This window comes from Panulirus ornatus, chromosome 1 (genome assembly GCF_036320965.1).
Source record: "Panulirus ornatus isolate Po-2019 chromosome 1, ASM3632096v1, whole genome shotgun sequence".
NCBI lineage: Eukaryota > Metazoa > Arthropoda > Malacostraca > Decapoda > Palinuridae > Panulirus > Panulirus ornatus.
In genome coordinates, this window is record NC_092224.1 from 14,532,883 (window position 1) to 14,552,916 (window position 20,034).

The 20,034-nt window shown below is 40.1% G+C and overlaps 1 protein-coding gene across 5 annotated transcripts in view; it reads left to right on the forward strand.

Moving 5' to 3' along the window:
* The first annotated feature begins 2,987 nt into the window (after window positions 1-2,987).
* LOC139756702 (uncharacterized) overlaps window positions 2,988-20,034 on the forward strand; it is a 294,843-nt gene continuing 277,796 nt past the window's right edge. For all 5 annotated transcript variants that reach the window (XM_071676596.1, XM_071676758.1, XM_071676671.1 and 2 more), the window contains exons 1-2: window positions 2,988-3,133; window positions 13,707-14,131. In XM_071676596.1, coding sequence (XP_071532697.1) covers window positions 13,707-14,131 — 425 coding nt within the window. In that variant the 5' untranslated portion in view covers window positions 2,988-3,133. The remainder of the gene's footprint in view (window positions 3,134-13,706; window positions 14,132-20,034) is intronic.

Below are 20,034 nucleotides of genomic sequence, written 5' to 3' on the forward strand. Positions count from 1 at the left end.
GGGTGAAAGGCGGGCAAGGAATAGAGTGAATTGGATCGATGTGGTATACCGGGGTCGACGTGCTGTCAGTGGATTGAATCAGGGCATGTGAAGCGTCTGGGGTAAACCATATAAAGTTCTGTGGGGCCTGGATGTGGAAAGGGAGCTGTGGTTTCGGGCATTATTGCATGACAGCTAGAGACTGAGTGTGAACGAATGGGGTCTTTGTTTTCTTTTCCTAGCGCTACCTCGCACACATGAGGGGGAGGGGGATGTTATTCCATGTGTGGCGAGGTGGCGATGGGAATGAATAAAGGCAGACAGTGTGAATTGTGTGCATGTGTATATATGTATGTGTCTGTGTGTGTATATATATATGTGTACCATAGAGATGTATGGGTATGTATATTTGCGTGTGTGGACGTGTATGTATATACATGTGTATGGGGGTGGGTTGGGCCATTTCTTTCGTCTGTTTCCTTGCGCTACCTCGCAAACGCGGGAGACAGCGACAAAGCAAAATAAATAAATAAAATAAATAAATCTCAAATGGACATTGTTTGGCAAGATCGCCAGGAGTCATATTTCAAGATTACAACCTCTCTCTGGTCCTGTTTGGTGATGAAGAACACTAGGATTTTTCTCTACTGACGGATCTCCGTCTCCCTGTGACCTTCTCCTACTCATACCTCCTGCTACCCTGCTAGATATCTTTTGCCCCACCACGCCACCCCTTCACATGACTGACGTCTGTTTTTTGGGATCACTCTACCACTTATATCTTTGTCTCTGCTGATTCAGTTCGACTTTCCCTACAGTACCCTTACAAAGAACCCTCAGAGGTGGTTCATTTTGCTATGGAGCACCGTGCAAATCCGAGGTCATGTTTATTTGAGTTTTATTGCTGCGCATCTTGACGCTCCTGCTGACATGGCAATGTCATATCCTATTCCCATCTATCCGTTGCCACTTACCTCTTATTTTCTTCCTCAAATTTCCCGACCAGCAGAGCCAGCAGTGCTAATTATGCGCCTGCAGATGGAATGTTCTGCTGCTGGTCCGGTCAGCTTCATTTACCCCATATTGAACCGCAGGGTCCCTTACCTCTCTCTCCTGCTCCTCCCACGACTCCACTAGAGTTTTTTTTTTGTTCTGGGGGCAAATTTTCTGTGGTGCCAGGCCTTTCTCCTTTGTCACCTATGCTGACATTTTCTCCCGATGTCCTTCCTCCTGCCGTGCTGCCGATTCTTAGTTAAACTTTTCCAGTCACCCTTCTTGTTGAGGTAACTTCTCTGATGGGCCAGCTAGCTCCCTAGCAGTGACTGACAAGAACCCTTCCGCTGATCCCTCGCTTTACTTCCAAGCCCCAACGTCCGACATCATTATACTTACCCTAACTCAGACAAATCCACTACACGCTTCGGTTGCTATAGTTGAATTCTTTACCTCCTGGTGCATATATCGCTTAAAGAGACGGACTGACACACAATTGAAGGCAAGCTATTCAGAACACAAGAAATTTGACAAACAGCCAATATGGTATATAATCAACTTATTCACCAAGAAAAGTAATTATAAAGAATAGATTGATTGCACTCCACAAATAAGTTCGAGGCTCCATTACCATTATCCTCCTATTTCTTTAATCTCTTGAGATCGAAACTCCATTACCGTCATACTAATGCTTTCCTGTTCTCTTGATCACCGCATCGCATTGTAGGGAACACACAGACAATACCTTCACCTCTTAAAACGCGTCCCTTCAGTTGATAATCAAAGATATCCATAGTTATATCTCCAGGCGCCCTGACCTCTCCTGGTATCTCAAGCTCTCAAGCTTCTGCGGTTAGTGACCATCACCCCTGTCGCCTATTATGCACATCTTATTCCAAGTTTTGCACTTAGCATATATTCTGTTGTTGGATATACTGAGTGTTGGTTGTTTTTAGTTTATAGATTCTCTCAATATGGCGTTACAAAGATTTTTAGGCAGTCTTTACATAGGTCCAAACTATAAAAGTGATGGACAAAAAAGATAATGCAAAGACACCAGATTCTCCTTAGTCTAAATTCATGACTTTACCCTTATTGTTTTGTTCTGTTTTCATATCACTTCTTTCTCATCCTATGTGGTACATATTCCAAGGATAAGACCTACTCTAAAAAAAAAAAAAATTGTTTCGCGTGAAGTAGGTTACGCTCATCTGAAGGTCAAGCATGTTTATATGAAGTAATCTTTGGCTTATTTTGGAAACGATTGCTCAAAGACGTGTAGGGATATACGAAAAATGATTATAGGGAGGTTTTTTTTTTTTGTAGTTGTCAGCGTGTACTTGAAGAATATATTACTTTACATGATTTCGTTATTTTTTTCGGTATTTGGTAAATGGAATGTTTATCAAGATGTGAAACAGGAGGAAAATGAATTCGTTCAACAGCTGCATGTTTTCACTTCAAAATGTGCAAAATTGCATAATTCAGTCATTTAGCGTAGAAGTTATATAATTGACCGGTTACATCTGTAATCTACAGTATGATCAATTTTGTTTGTTGTTTTGTCATTACAGTGTGTTGCTTCTATCCATATGTATTAAATGTCCTTGATTGGGCGTTATACCCGTAGCTAATTGGATAGAGTATGCACCAGGTGCCGGTATTAGCATAGAGTTTCAGGTACTCGGTAAATCCGCGGTATTCCATCTTAGAACAGGGACAGGATATATTTAACCATATACAATTTTTCTTCACTGCTTTAGGTGACGAACAACAAGGACAGAACAACAAAGGGACATGAACTTATATATCAACTGTCTTTGCTCTAGCTAATCGAAAGTTCATAGATTGTTTTCTGTGTTGATGTCTGCCCCTAGCGGATGTGAACCATGCCGGAGCGTAAACAATATTTAATTCGTATCTCTTCATTAGACTTATTATTTTTGTTTCCTAGCAAAAAAGGCAATGTTATTATGCAAAGAATTATCTGATATTAATTTGAGGAAAAATTCAAAAATATCTATCGAGAATTGTACATGAGTTTAGCTGGTAGATGATACAGACTTATAATATTGAGCCAAAGTCTTGGCCTCTTACGGACATCGTTCGCTTGTTGTTGTGGTGAAGGAACGCTTGAGCTCTGGAGGCAGATGACGGCGTGGTAAGTTCTTCAATGATGTCAGTGGATTTTCAGGAATATTCAACGGAATGTTGTCATTAACAGTTACATTACATCGTGAGATGATGGGAGTGCTTAACCATCAGTATTTTATGTGGTATTGGTTGATGTGCCTTGAGGCTTGGTTTGTGGCGGGAGGGACGACATTGCCAGCGTGCAGCCAAAAGGGCGCATTCATTGGGCAGGAGCCTTAAGATTCTAACAGTAGTCTGAGAGATGATGTCACTGATACCAATCCATTATAAAGACAGTCCATCACTGAGACTCATGAAAATATATGGGCTTGCGGAGTAATTTAAGACGATTAATAGTAGTGTTCATCACGTCATTATCTTAATCGACTGTGGATAATTTGTTGATATATCATCATCTGTAGGTCAAACGGTATTATACTGCTGGTAAATTAGCATTGGGTTTGAAGTAATTCTTTTCTATGAATGATAACTAGAGAATAGAAATGGTAGAGTCAGATCAGAAGCATTAAATGTCTGCAATATAAGGTAAGGTGACAGTATTGAGGAGTGAGGATTATCATGACTGAAGAAATTATGATAACATTATGTTAAACACCTGTAAAAGATCAACAGAACATGCAAAAACTTTGCCTGACTTGTTGCAGCTTTACTGTATTTTTCATGATATACACAAGATGATATATATATATATTTATTTTGTTTTTATGTTTTTAATACTTTGTCGAATAAGTTATTCTTTGTGGTCCTGTTTAAAAAAGATACATAGTGGCTTGGATAAACATGTTATATATTATTAATCGTCAGAAAATTAGAAGAGTATTAACCAGAATTAAGAAACTTGATACAAGGAAAACTTGTAGAATGTAAACCACCATTGACAAAGGCAAAGACTTGTCTTTCAAGAACACTGTGTTTCATTGAAATATCTTTCAACTGAGAATGTCTTAATATACACTGATAGGTAATTCCACAATTTGGCAGTCATGAAATTGAGACATTTTTTTCCATGAATTTTTTTTTTCCAAAACCATTAACTGGGAACATAGTAAGATGATACCCTATTAGTATTTTTGGTACATAAGCCAGATGACAAAATTTTAAATTGATCTTTCTGTTAGTCCAGAGCGTTTCCCTTGAACACGTTATATATATTCATTTCATGTAAGTTCGTATTCTATTGGTGATATACCAAATATCTCAAACTCTTTTGATTGTCTGTATTTTGGGAGGAAACCTCACATGAATCTTATTACTTTATTATTATAATGATGATACTACACAAGTAATATTTTCAAACAACTCAGTCCAGGTATACACACATATGATAAAGGCAAAGGTTTTCAGAATAAACATTAAGAAATGATTGGATGTAAGAATGAACAGACACAAATTCACCATGGTGGCATTTGGAAAAATCACCTGCATATTAGAGGGCAAATTGGAGTTTGGCTTGATGATGATAGTCTTGTAACTTCTTAATAGCCATTGTCCAGTGATGTATCCCTGCCATATTAAGCCGTTGCCTCATTTCCTGGAGAAATGTCTAGTTGGAGCCATTCTCTGATGGCAATGGTATTTTTGTGTTTTTATTTTGGAGACTCCAGTCATTTAAAAAAGTCCACATCAAGGCCAGGCCTTAATTGAAATACAGTAGAGGTTAATGAAAGAAAAAGATATGAGGGAAAGTATGAATTTTGGAGGAAGTGAAAAACCTGCCCGTTGAAATGTGCCAGTTTATAGATATAAGGAAAAATGTTGAGGTAGAGAGTTCCAAAGCTTTGAGATGATGGGAAAGAAACATTTACATTTCTCAAAATGTCCCACCCTTGAGTTGTCAACAGTCACACAGTATTCATGTGATGCAGCAGTTTGACGAGTATTAGGTGGTCTAGCTAGTTTTTTATTTTGTTAGCGAATTCATGTCACATCATCCAAGATTCTTTTCTTTAATCATCTGCAGGGTTGGTATTTCTTGATACACTTCATTTAAGTTGATCTAGAAGATTTTTAGTTCTCCTTCATCTCAAACACCAATGTTGTACTGTAGGTTTCATTATTCATAGCACTCTTGTAATGGCAGTAGTCATCTGGCTAAACTCGGTCAAGGCAACCAATCTTCTCAGTAGTACCAGTTGTTGTTGATGTAACTGCTGAGGTTGTGGTGCGAGTAAGGCAGTGAATCAAGATTGTATTAGAAATTCTGACATCTTAGTTGAAGTGTTAAACAGCCTCTTCCTCTCTTGCCCTCCTCCTTCCTCTCATGCTCTTTCTTCAGGGGCTTATTTTTTGTTAATGAAATGTCTGACCTCTACAGAAAGTCTATAATGTTTGATGTTTTCATTTAGGATTACTCCTTTGCATATTGATATGGACTGAAACAATCACTCTAACAAGCAGCTCCTGAGTTATATGAGTAGTTTGATTTTGTCACATGATCAAGCGAGGCAAGATACGAGGTAACAGTACACCTAGGCCTAGCCATTTATTGATATATTTATATGATCTTTTAAGAAAGCAAATGATCAGCGAGATCTCTAACAAAGACACCAGGATAAAAAACACGTTCTTCATTTATCGAAAGATAAGGTCAAAGATGACTTCGCTCTCTCTAATTACCATAATGGGCTCATCAAGAATTTCCTTCAGACCGTTTAACTTTGCAAAGTAGCTCAGAGCCTGAACTTGCTGACTGTGGCTACTGCAGATATTTGGTGTCCTTTCAGTCTAGCATTTTTCGGGAAATAGAAGAATGAATTATTGATTTTTTCTGATATTTTTTTTCCACCTCTGACACATATATCCTCTTGGTCAATCTTTCCTCACTCATTCTCTCCATGTGCCCAAACCATTTCAAAACACCCTCTTCTGCTCTCTCAACCATGCTCTTTTTATTTCCACACATCTCTCTTACCCTTACATTACTTACTCCATCAAACCACCTCACAGCACATATTGTCCTCAAACATCTCATTTCCAGCACATCCACCCTCTTGGGCACAACTCTATCCATAGCCCACGCCTCACAACCATACAACATTGTTGGAACCACTGTTCCTTCAAACATACCCATTTTTGCCTTCTGAGATAATGCTCTCGACTTCCACACATTCTTCAAGGCTCCCAGGATTTTCGCCCCCTCCCCCACCCTGTGATTCACTTCCACTTCCATGGTTCCATCCGCTGCCAGATCCACTCCCAGATATCTAAAACACTTTACTTCCTCCAGTTTTTCTCCATTCAAACTTACCTCCCAATTGACTTGACCCTCAACCCTACTGTACCTAATAACCTTGCTCTTATTCACATTTACTCTTAACTTTCTTCTTTCACACACTTTACCAAACTCAGTCACCAGCTTCTGCAGTTTCTCACATGAATCAGCCACCAGTGCTGTATCATCAGAGAACAACAATTGACTCACTTCCCAAGCTCTCTCATCCCCAACAGACTTCATACTTGCCCCTCTTTCCAAAACTCTTGCATTCACCTCCCTAACCACCCCATCCATAAACAAATTAAACAACCATGGAGACATCACACACCCCTGCCGCAAACCTACATTCACTGAGAACCAATCACTTTCCTCTCTTCCTACACGTACACATGCCTTACATCCTCGATAAAAACTTTTCACTGCTTCTAACAACTTGCCTCCCACACCATATATTCTTAATACCTTCCACAGAGCATCTCTATCAACTCTATCATATGCCTTCTCCAGATCCATAAATGCTACAAACAAATCCATTTGCTTTTCTAAGTATTTCTCACATACATTCTTCAAAGCAAACACCTGAGCCACACATCCTCTACCACTTCTGAAACCACACTGCTCTTCCCCAATCTGATGCTCTGTACATGCCTTCACCCTCTCAATCAATACCCTCCCATATAATTTACCAGGAATACTCAACAAACTTATACCTCTGTAATTTGAGCACTCACTCTTATCCCCTTTGCCTTTGTACAATGGCACTATGCACGCATTCCGCCAGTCCTCAGGCACCTCACCATGAGTCATACATACATTAAATAACCTTACCAATAAGTCAATAATACAGTCACCCCCTTTTTTGATAAATTCCACTGCAATACCATCCAAACCTGCTGCCTTGCCAGCTTTCATCTTCTGCAAAGCTTTTACTACTTCTTCTCTGTTTACCAAATCATTTTCCCTAACCCTCTCACTTTGCACACCACCTCGACCAAAACACCCTATATCTGCCACTCTGTCATCAAATACATTCAACAAACCTTCAAAATACTCACTCCATCTGCTTCTCACATCACCACTACTTGTTATCACCTCCCCATTTGCGCCCTTCACTGAAGTTCCCATTTGCTCCCTTGTCTTACGCACTTTATTTACCTCCTTCCAGAACATCTTTTTATTCTCCCTAAAATTTAATGATACTCTCTCACCCCAACTCTCATTTGCCCTCTTTTTTACCTCTTGCACCCTTCTCTTGAATTCCTGTCTCTTTCTTTTATACATCTCCCACTCAATTGCATTTTTTCCCTGCAAAAATCATCCAAATGCCTCTCTCTTCTCTTTCACTAATAATCTTACTTCTTCATCCCACCACTCAATACCCTTTCTAATCAACCCACCTCCCACTCTTCTCATGCCACAAGCATCTTTTGCGCAATCCATCACTGATTCCCTAAATACATCCCATTCCTCCCCCACTCCCCTTACTTCCATTGTTCTCACCTTTTTCCATTCTGTACTCAGAATATATATATATATATATATATATATATATATATATATATATATATATATATATATATATATATAAAGGGGGTGACTGTATTATTGACTTATTGGTAAGGTTATTTAATGTATGTATGACTCATGGTGAGGTGCCTGAGGATTGGCAGAATGCGTGCATAGTGCCATTGTACAAAGGCAAAGGGGATAAGAGTGAGTGCTCAAATTACAGAGGTATAAGTTTGTTGAGTATTCCTGGTAAATTATATGGGAGGGTATTGATTGAGAGGGTGAAGGCATGTACAGAGCATCAGATTGGGGAAGAGCAGTGTGGTTTCAGAAGTGGTAGAGGATGTGTGGATCAGGTGTTTGCTTTGAAGAATGTATGTAAGAAATACTTAGAAAAGCAAATGGATTTGTATGTAGCATTTATGGATCTGGAGAAGGCATATGATAGAGTTGATAGAGATGCTCTGTGGAAGGTATTAAGAATGTATGGTGTGGGAGGCAAGTTGTTAGAAGCAATGAAAAGTTTTTATCGAGGATGTAAGGCATGTGTACGTGTAGGAAGAGAGGAAAGTGATTGGTTCTCAGTGAATGTAGGTTTGCGGCAGGGGTGTGTGATGTCTCCATGGTTGTTTAATTTGTTTATGGATGGGGTTGTTAGGGAGGTGAATGCAAGAGTTTTGGAAAGAGGGGCAAGTATGAAGTCTGTTGTGGATGAGAGAGCTTGGGAAGTGAGTCAGTTGTTGTTCGCTGATGATACAGTGCTGGTGGCTGATTCATGTGAGAAACTGCAGAAGCTGGTGACTGAGTTTGGTAAAGTGTGTGAAAGAAGAAAGTTAAGAGTAAATGTGAATAAGAGCAAGGTTACTAGGTACAGTAGGGTTGAGGGTCAAGTCAATTGGGAGGTAAGTTTGAATGGAGAAAAACTGGAGGAAGTAAATTGTTTTAGATATCTGGGAGTGGATCTGGCAGCGGATGGAACCATGGAAGCGGAAGTGAATCATAGGGTGGGGGAGGGGGCGAAAATCCTAGGAGCCTTGAAGAATGTGTGGAAGTCGAGAACATTATCTCGGAAAGCAAAAATGGGTATGTTTGAAGGAATAGTGGTTCCAACAATGTTGTATGGTTGCGAGGCGTGGGCTATGGATAGAGTTGTGCGCAGGAGGGTGGATGTGCTGGAAATGAGATGTTTGAGGACAATGTGTATTGTGAGGTGGTTTGATGGAGTAAGTAATGTAAGGGTAAGAGAGATGTGTGGAAATAAAAAGAGCGTTGTTGAGAGAGCAGAAGAGGGTGTTTTGAAATGGGTTGGGCACATGGAGAGAATGAGTGAGGAAAGATTGACCAAGAGGATATATGTGTCGGAGGTGGAGGGAACGAGGAGAAGTGGGAGACCAAATTGAAGGTGGAAAGATGGAGTGAAAAAGATTTTGTGTGATTGGGGCCTGAACATGCAGGAGGGTGAAAGGAGGGCAAGGAATAGAGTGAATTGGATCGATGTGGTATACCGGGGTTGACGTGCTGTCAGTGGATTGAATCAGGGCATGTGAAACGTCTGGGGTAAACCATGGAAAGCTGTGTAGGTATGTATATTTGCGTGTGTGGACGTGTATGTATATACATGTGTATGGGGGTGGGTTGGGCCATTTCTTTCGTCTGTTTCCTTGCGCTACCTCACAAACGCGGGAGACAGCGGCAAAAAAAAAAAAGAAAAAAAAACATACATACATGCATACATGAATGCCCACATATATACATATACATACATATACATATCAACATATGCATATACATACACATGTGCAGCCATATACACATATACACATTTATATATACCTGCTTGCCTTTATCCATTCTTGTCGCTACCATGCCCCACAGGAAGACAGTATTGCTATCTCCTTCTTCAGTGAGGTAGTGCCATGAAAACAGACAAAAGAAGTCGCATTCATTCACACTTAGTCTAGCCATCATGTGTAATGCACAGAAACCACAGCTTCCTATCCACATCCTGGCCCCACACAACTTTCCATGGTTTACCCCAAAGGCATTATGTGCCCTAGTTCAGTCCATTGATGGCACGTTGACCCGGTATGCCACAGCATTCCAATTTACTTTTCTGTGCACACCTCTCACCCTCGTGTATGTTCAGGCCCTGATCGCTCAAGATCTTTTTCAATCCATCTTTCTTACTCCAATTTAGTCTCCCACTTCTTGTTCCCTCCACCTTTGACTCACATATCCTCTTTGTCAATCTTTCCTCACTCTTTCTATGTCCAAACCATTTCAATACACCCTCTTCTGCACTCTCAACCACGCTCTTTTTATTTCCACATATCTCTCTTACCCTTTCGTTACTTATTTGATCAAATCACCTCACACCACATATTGTCCTCAGACATTTCATTTCCAACACATCCATCCTCCTCCGAACAACCCTATCTGTAGCCCATGCCTCGCAACCATATAACATTGTTGGAGCTACTATTTCTTCAAACACCCATTTTTGCTCTCCAAGATAACATTCTCTCCTTCCACACATTCTTCATCGCTCCCAGAACCTTCACCCCCTTAACACATCCCACAAAGCATTCATCTCGACTCTGTCATATGCTCTCTCGAGATCCGTAAAAGCTGCATGCAAATTCTCACCTTTTACTAAATACTTTTCCATGGTCATCTTTACCACAAAAATCTGATTCACACATCCCCTACCTTTCCTAAAGCCCCTTTGCTCTTCACTTATTCTGCATTCAGTCACTTCCATCCGTCTGTCAATTGATATTCTTGTATACACTTTTCCTGGTATACTTAGCAGACTTAATCCCCTATGATTGTTACAGACATCCTTAACTTCTTTTCCTTTGAATAAAACGACAATTATAGTATTCATCCATTCCTAAGACATAACCTTGTTTCCATGCTATATTACATATAAGATACACTTTCTCCTCCTTATTTCAGCATTTCAGCCATAATCCCATCCACTTCAGGTGCCTTTCCTGCCTTCAGCCTCATTATTGCCCTTCTTACCCTTGTCTTTGCAAGAGGCCCCTGCACTTTTATCCTGTTCCTTCCATCCTCCATACCCATGCATGTAGCAGCTGCTGCCTCCCCTTCCCCCCATTCATCAGCTCATCAGAATACTTTTTATATCTTGCACTTTCTTCTTTTGATTCAGCAATTGCCATTCTTTATTTCTCACATCATTATTCCACTTTTACATCCACCTGTTCCCTTTTCCACCTCCTTCTACTATAGTTTCTTATTATCCTGAAACTTTTCACTTCACTTTCTTCCAAAATCTTCATCTACTCTTTCTTTGCTTTCCTATATCAGCCTCTTAACATTCTGCTTACATATCTTGTGTTTTTCCCTACTCCTTTGCGAACTTCCACTGATGCATTCCTATTGAGCAATCTACCATGTGCCTTTTTCTTCTCTTCCACAGCATTTCTAATCTTTTCTGTCCACCATGCATTCCCTTTTAATTCTTGTATCTCACTACCTCGTATCCAACTACTGGGTCTACAACCTTTACTAGTATTTTTCTTAACATTTTAAATGCGTCATTCACACATGACTGCATTTCTACATTCACTGCACTTCCATCTAAGCTTTCAGTTACCTTCTTTTCATATTCCCTGTATTTTTCCTGATTTATTATCTCGCTTGCCAATATGTTTTCCTCTCCATTCTTCCTTGCACCATATCTTTACTTTTCCCTGATCCTCCTCCCCACAAGAACCGTGAAATATCCAGCACAGCCTATCTCAATCTTTCATCCGCTTTCACATAGTCAAACAAATCCCTATGCTCTTCTCTTCCATCATTCCTCATCCATATATATCTGTGCATCATGTGCTGAAAAAAGGTGTTCAGAAGGATTAAACCCCTCTCAGCACAGATATCCACAAGCTAACTTCCATTCTCTTTTACTCCAGGCACTCCCCTTTTACCTACTATCTCACCAATTCCATCACATCCCACTTTCATATTCGTACTACTATTCGCCATTTCCTGCATTAGCGAGGTAGCGTTAAGAACTGAGGACTGAGCCTGTGAGGGAATATCCTCGCTTGGCCCCCTTCTCTGTTCCTTCTTTTGGAAAATTAAAAACGAGAGGAGGATTTCAAGCCCCATGTTCCCTCCCCTTTTAGTCACCTTCTATGACAAGTAGGGAATACATGGGAAGTATTCTTTCTCCCCTATCTTCTTGAGAGCAGAATTACAGACCTTGTTAAGAAGCCACAGCTCACCCAACAGAGGAAAGAAGACCTATTTTAATGAATTTTTGGACATAGACTGTAAACTATAGCTGTCGCGTGAAATATGGGAAAAAGAAGAAAAAGCCATGAATGAAACAAGAGGTAACCCAAAATACTTGTATACTAAATGCAAATTCAGGACCACAAACACCATTGACCCACTTAAAACAGGAGATAATTTTACATACAACTATCAGAGATGAGAGAAATTCTAAGAAGGCAATATGAATTGGTTTTCAGTGAGCAAAAAACATCAGAAATTTTATAACCTAACAGATTTCTTCCTAAACATTAATCCCCTAAGTGTATACATAGCAGATATCACGCCTTAACGCAAGATTACAAGAGGGCCATTGAAAGCATGCCCATGCACTCATACCCAGGCCCGGATTCATGGAATTCAGTCTCATAAGGAAAGGCAAAACTTTAGCATGTGCACTAAATATCCTTTGGAGAAAATGTTTTGATTCTATCATCATTCCCGAGAGTCTGAAACTGACCCACATTGTCCCATTCCATAAAGGTGGAAGCAAAGCAGTCCCAAAAAACTGTCTAGCGACTGCATGAACATTATTATAATCTTTGAAAGAGTAATTAGTAGGCAAGCTGATTGAATTTATGGAAGTGAACAATCAACAAAACCTAGGAGAACATAGTTTCAGGGTGTGAAGATCTTGCCTCTCTCAGCAATCAATCCAAGAAACTATGATTGTTTTTGCCTCGTCAGTGTTGAGCAGAAAATAAGTCGCACATATACACATCTGCAGTGAGTGTGTTAACTCTTACTGGATTTATTCATACTTTTTTATAGTTTTGTTGTTTTGTGGAGTGCTATGTCAGGGGCAATAGTCCTGCCACTGAGATGGTGGGATATGCGCTCTTTGTATTTACATAAGAGTACATAAACCATTGGATCTCCCAATGAACTGATTTAATGAGAAATTTATGTTTGAGGTTGTCATACTGATTTAAGGTAGATTAGTGGTTTCCAATTGCAATTGGGATTTTTAATGCATGTTGGATTAGAATGAGTTAAGGTAGATTAGTGGTTTCCAATTGCAATTGGGATTTTTTAATGCATGTTGGATTAGAATTTGACTTCTAGTGAGAGACTAGCATACTAATGATAATACTCCTAAAACTGCTAAGCATAATAAAACAAAATTTGCATATAAAAAATAAGGATTCAATCTTGTACAAGAGATTGCCTCAAAAATGAGATCTTTTGATTCTGGTTTTACTACTTCAAAACAGAGTTGAAAAATTTGTTTCAAAAGTTTTGAAGAGATACACTCTTGTAATTAAGTAAGATATCTTTTAGTCAGAGTTTTGAAGTAGGATTCAGTCTTTAAGGTGAGCTGGGTTGATGGGGGTGTTGTTTGCTATTTGTGGATAGGTTAGGTTACACTACTTACATCAGAGCCCTTGATGTAGACAATTCTTTGATAAGTTATCTTGTGGGAAACAGCATGATGCATATTATAGATATTCTTATAAGCCAAAGATTTTGTGTATTAATACCACCTGTGATTTTGGATTATCTCAGATTTTACTTTATATTAATTTTAGAGTATGCATTATGTCTAATTCTGCAGATGGAGGAAGAAGGATCAATGCATTCCCCCTCACAAGATGAGCAGGATGAGCTTGCAGGTACTTATCGTGTGACAATGGATGTGGAGGAGGAAGATGAAGAAGACATTGATGCTGAAGATGACAATGCTGTGGATGTAGATTCTAATGCTCCAGATACCAGTGAAATTCAGTTTGGAGAGGAAGATGGTAAAGAGACCCAAGCTACTGAGGAGGAGGAGGAGGAGGAAGCTGTAGAAGGTAACTTGAAGGATGAGGTGAAAGATAACAACAATGATGGTGAAGGAGAGTCCCCTAGCAAGTCTGAAAGTAAGGAAGAAGGCAAAGATGATGAAAAGGCTGAGCCTGAAAAATCCCAGGAGAAAGATGTCGGCATTACACAATATGCAGGAAACCATGATGGTTTTTTTGGCATAGTTAAACAAAGGTAAGAACTATGTATTTTTATTTGGCTTTATTGATAAATTAGTTTGTGCTATATCTTGTTTGACATTCAATTTTCCCTTTAATCTTTTACTTGATCAGCTTTCAAATTTGTTATATTAAGGGTCTCTTTAGGGAACATTTTGTTTTTGTAAATTTCCTTGTGAATTTTTCTTTCCCTTGTAAATGGCTGTCCAAGCTCTTGCAACTAAGCAAAGTTCTCAACTTTCCAACGATTTTAGGAGTGGCTGATCAGTAGATTCTTTTGATATAGGGAATATAGCAGGAAAATTTAAGTAGAACTTCTGTTACTGTAGAAAAGATTTCTTGTGTAGGAAGTCCTTTTCTAATGGATGTCGGTGTTTAGGGAATTTGGCTTCCAGTGCATATTTTGGACATAATTGGACTAAGTCTTGGATCTTTTGGAATGTGTGTAACTTCATGACATTACAAATTTAGTTCAGTAAAATTTGACCCATGCATTGAGTTAACATGCACTGTAATATTCCATTAGTTCCTGACCTCAGTATGGGTTGCTGGTCATCAGAACATGTGACAGCCTGTAGTGCATCACCTCAGTGAATGTTTTTCTTTTGTTCATTTAATTACAGTTTTACCTGAATACATCTAGCTTTACACTAATTTCATTTTTGTGTCAACTATAAAGATATATATTTGATACAGTTGAGTATTTTATATGGTCTGAGATAAGTGTGTGCTTGGTCATGACATAAACAAACTTACTGTCTCTTTTCTCTCAGTTGCATTATTTTTTGTGATATAAAGGCCTAGTAGGTAGTAGTTGGTGGGCAGCTAATGACCAGGGAGGTATATTACCAGCGCTACCTGCCAGGATATTTGGAGGGTTAATGATGGCTGCATAGTGAGCCAGCACTGCAGTGGTTGTGAAGTTGCACTTTTCTAACCCAGGTAGCAGTCTTCTCTTCCCGCCTCACTCTGATGTGGACTACTGGCATTCTCTCCACAAACTTACAATCTTTCCTTGTCACATTCAACTCGCACGCCTCATTCTTCATTACTAGATTTTCCTGTGGTGGCGCTATGTGCTAGCCCTGCCTTTTGGCAAGATGGTAGGAACGTTTAGGTAGGAGCACTAGGTAGATACGTTAGGTGGAAGTAGTAGGTAGGAACATTAGGCAGGAGCATGAGGTAGAACTAGTCAGTAGGAACATTAGGTAGGAGCCTCTGCATACCCTGCACTAGAGTTGCCCACAGCCAGTGGCCTGGTAAGGATGAGGCACTAAAGGCTAAGAAGTGGCATTGGAGTTCTTAGTTATGGAGACTATTGATGTGGCCACCCTTTGATGGAGTTCCAGATGAGAACAGGTGTCAGAGATATAGATAGATATAAAAGCCTATCTTTTTGTGAGAGTGGTATTAGTGGTGCATGTGCTAAAACATCCAGGAAAATTTTCAGCATAGCTGAAAAGTTAAAAATGATTGATTGTCATGGTTGTAGGGTTTGTAGCTTTATTTCCAAGGGTGGAAGCAAAGCAATCCCAAAAAGTTTTGTCCAGTTGCACAGTCAATGCACTTTATTTAAATCTTTGAGAAAGTCTTAAGAGGCAAATCGGCTGAATTAATAGAATTCAACAATCTTCATTACCCAGAACATCATGGTGTCAGGGTGGAATGATCTTGCCTCTGCCATTGGCTTGAGCAGTATGATGAGATTGTTGATCTCTGGAGAACAGTGCTGATGTGATTTGCACAGACTTTGCATAAGCCTTTGATAAGTTTAACCATGTTATCACAGTACATGAAATATATAAGATGGTAATAACCAAAAATAATGGAAGAGGGACTAACTTGGTCACAACGCTTGGTTATAAACCATGCCATATCCAATACCTCCACAGTGAAAAGCTCAGTCCTGTAAGTAACTGCACTTGCAACGCTTCTGTTCCTCATTCTTGTCTGACATTGATGCAGACATGAGAGTCACAATTTTGAAGCACAAGAAAAGCACCAAAATGTTTGTGTAGTATCATGTAAATAGAGGATTAGGGACAGTGGACCAAAAATATAAACATGGTGTGCTCAAGTTATGTGTATAATGAAAATTATGTAAGAATTATTACACAATACATGATCCAATCAGTAGAAATGATATACAGTGCTTAAAGAAAATTATAGGTGTCTGCCTGTTTTTCTATCTATATGTATATCTGATGCCTTGTTTCTATTGGAACTCCCTCAAGAGGGCTGGCTGTGGCAACAGGGTCTCCTCAACTAAAGAACTTCAGTGCCACTTCTTAGCCTACAGTGCTTCACCCCTAACAGGCCACTGGCAGAGGGCAAATCTAGCACAGTGTTTGCAGGGGCTGTTATCTAATGTTCCTAATGACTATTTCTATCTAATGCTTATACCTAATGTTTCTACCTAATAACCATGCCTAAATGTTCCTACCTACTACTTCTATCTACTGCGCCTACCATTTTGCCAAAAGGCAGGGTTAGTGCATATTGCTCACCGCAGAAATATATATAGTTATGAAGATTGAGCAGCGTGAGCTAAACGTCTTCAAGTGTTACATATCACAAGGAGAGATTGTATGTTTGTGGACAGGGTGGCAGTAGTCCATATGTTAGCGAGGCAGAAAGAAAAGACAGCTACCTGGGTTTGAGGAAGGCAACTTGACAACCACCAGAGTGCTGGCTCACTAAGCAGATGTCACTAACCCTCCTGATACCTGGCAGGTAGTACTGATAATATACCTCCCTTGTTGTTGGCTGTCTACCAAATACTGCCATTTCTTTGGGAATATTAGATTTGCTAGGTGAAGTTTCTCCTATATTCTTTCTGATTAAGTAGATAATTATTAGTTCATACGTAAGGGGAGTGGGGAAGGCATGTACAGAGCATCAGATTGGGGAATATCCGTGTGGTTTCAGGAGTGGTAGAGGATGTGTGGATCAGGTGTTTGCTTAGAAGAATGTAAGTGAGAAATACTTAGAAAAGCAAGTGGATTTGTATGTAGCATTTATGGATCTGGAGAAGGCATATGATAGAGTTGATAGAGATACTCTGTGGAAGGTATTAAGAATATATGGTGTGGGAGGCAAGTTGTTAGAGGCATTGAAAAGTTTTTATAGAGGATGTAAGGCATGTGTACGTGTAGGAAGAGAGGAGAGTGATTGGTTCTCAGTGAATGTTGGTTTGCGGCAGGGGTGTGTGGTGTTTCCATGGTTGTTTAATTTGTTTATGGTTGGGAATGTTAGGGAGGTGAATGCAAGAGTTTTGGAAAGAGGGGCAAGTATGCAGTCTGTTGTGGATGAGAGAGAGCTTGGCAAGTGAGTCAGTTGTTGTTTGCTGATGATACAGTGCTGGTGGATGATTCGTGTGAGAAACTGCAGAAGCTGGTGACTGAGTTTGGTAAAGTGTGTGAAAGAAGAAAGCTAAGAGTAAATGTGAATAAGAGCAAGGTTATTAGGTACAGTAGGGTTGAGGGTGAAGTCAATTGGGAGGTAAGTTTGAATGGAGAAAAACTGGAGGAAGTGAAGTGTTTTAGATATTTGGGAGTGGATTTGGCAGCGGATGGAACCATGGAAGTGGAAGTGAATCATAGGGTGGGGGAGGGGGCAAAAGTTCTGGGAGTGTTGAAGAATGTGTGGAAGTCGAGAACATCATCTCCGAAAGCAAAAATGGGTATGTTTGAAGGAATGGTGGTTCCAACAATGTTATATGGTTGTGAGGCGTGGGCTATGGATAGAGTTGTGCAGAGGAGGGTAGATGTGCTGGAAATGAGATGTTTGAGGACAATGTGTGGTGTGAGGTGGTTTGATCGAGTAAGTAATGAAAGGGTAAGGGTAAGAGAGATGTGTGGTGATAAAGAGTGTGTTTGAGAGAGCAGAAGAGGGTGTTTTGAAATGGTTTGGTCACATGGAGAGAGTGAGTGAGGAAAGATTGACCAAGAGGATATATATATATATATATATATATATATATATATATATATATATATATATATATATATATATATATATATATATTTTTTTTTTTTATTATTATACTTTGTCGCTGTCTCCCGTGTTTGCAAGGTAGCGCAAGGAAACAGACGAAAGAAATGGCCCAACCCACCCCCATACACATGTATATACATACGTCCACACACGCAAATATACATACCTACACAGCTTTCCATGGTTTACCCCAGACGCTTCACATGCCTTGATTCAATCCACTGACAGCACGTCAACCCCGGTATACCACATCTCTCCAATTCACTCTATTCCTTGCCCTCCTTTCACCCTCCTGCATGTTCAGGCCCCGATCCCACAAAATCTTTTTCACTCCATCTTTCCACCTCCAATTTGGTCTCCCTCTTCTCCTCGTTCCCTCCACCTCCGACACATATATCCTCTTGGTCAATCTTTCCTCACTCATTCTCTCCATGTGCCCAAACCACTTCAAAACACCCTCTTCTGCTCTCTCAACCATGCTCTTTTTATTTCCACACATCTCTCTTACCCTTACGTTACTCACTCGATCAAACCACCTCACACCACACATTGTCCTCAAACATCTCATTTCCAGCACATCCATCCTCCTGCGCACAACTCTATCCATAGCCCACGCCTCGCAACCATACAACATTGTTGGAACCACTATTCCTTCAAACATACCCATTTTTGCTTTCCGAGATAATGTTCTCGACTTCCACACATTCTTCAAGGCTCCCAGAATTTTCGCCCCCTCCCCCACCCTATGATCCACTTCCGCTTCCATGGTTCCATCCGCTGCCAGATCCACTCCCAGATATCTAAAACACTTCACTTCCTCCAGTTTTTCTCCATTCAAACTCACCTCCCAATTGACTTGACCCTCAACCCTACTGTACCTAATAACCTTGCTCTTATTCACATTTACTCTTAACTTTCTTCTTCCACACACTTTACCAAACTCAGTCACCAGCTTCTGTAGTTTCTCACATGAATCAGCCACCAGCGCTGTATCATCAGCGAACAACAACTGACTCACTTCCCAAGCTCTCTCATCCCCAACAGACTTCATACTTGCCCCTCTTTCCAAAACTCTTGCATTTACCTCCCTAACAACCCCATCCATAAACAAATTAAACAACCATGGAGACATCACACACCCCTGCCGCAAACCTACATTCACTGAGAACCAATCACTTTCCTCTCTTCCTACACGTACACATGCCTTACATCCTCGATAAAAACTTTTCACTGCTTCTAACAACTTGCCTCCCACACCATATATTCTTAATACCTTCCACAGAGCATCTCTATCAACTCTATCATATGCCTTCTCCAGATCCATAAATGCTACATACAAATCCATTTGCTTTTCTAAGTATTTCTCACATACATTCTTCAAAGCAAACACCTGATCCACACATCCTCTACCACTTCTGAAACCACACTGCTCTTCCCCAATCTGATGCTCTGTACATGCCTTCACCCTCTCAATCAATACCCTCCCATATAATTTACCAGGAATACTCAACAAACTTATACCTCTGTAATTTGAGCACTCACTCTTATCCCCTTTGCCTTTGTACAATGGCACTATGCACGCATTCCGCCAATCCTCAGGCACCTCACCATGAGTCATACATACATTAAATAACCTTACCAACCAGTCAACAATACAGCACCCCCTTTTTTAATAAATTCCACTGCAATACCATCCAAACCTGCTGCCTTGCCGGCTTTCATCTTCCGCAAAGCTTTCACTACCTCTTCTCTGTTTACCAAATCATTTTCCCTAACCCTCTCACTTTGCACACCACCTCGACCAAAACACCCTATATCTGCCACTCTATCATCAAACACATTCAACAAACCTTCAAAATACTCACTCTATCTCCTTCTCACATCACCACTACTTGTTATCACCTCCCCATTTGCGCCCTTCAC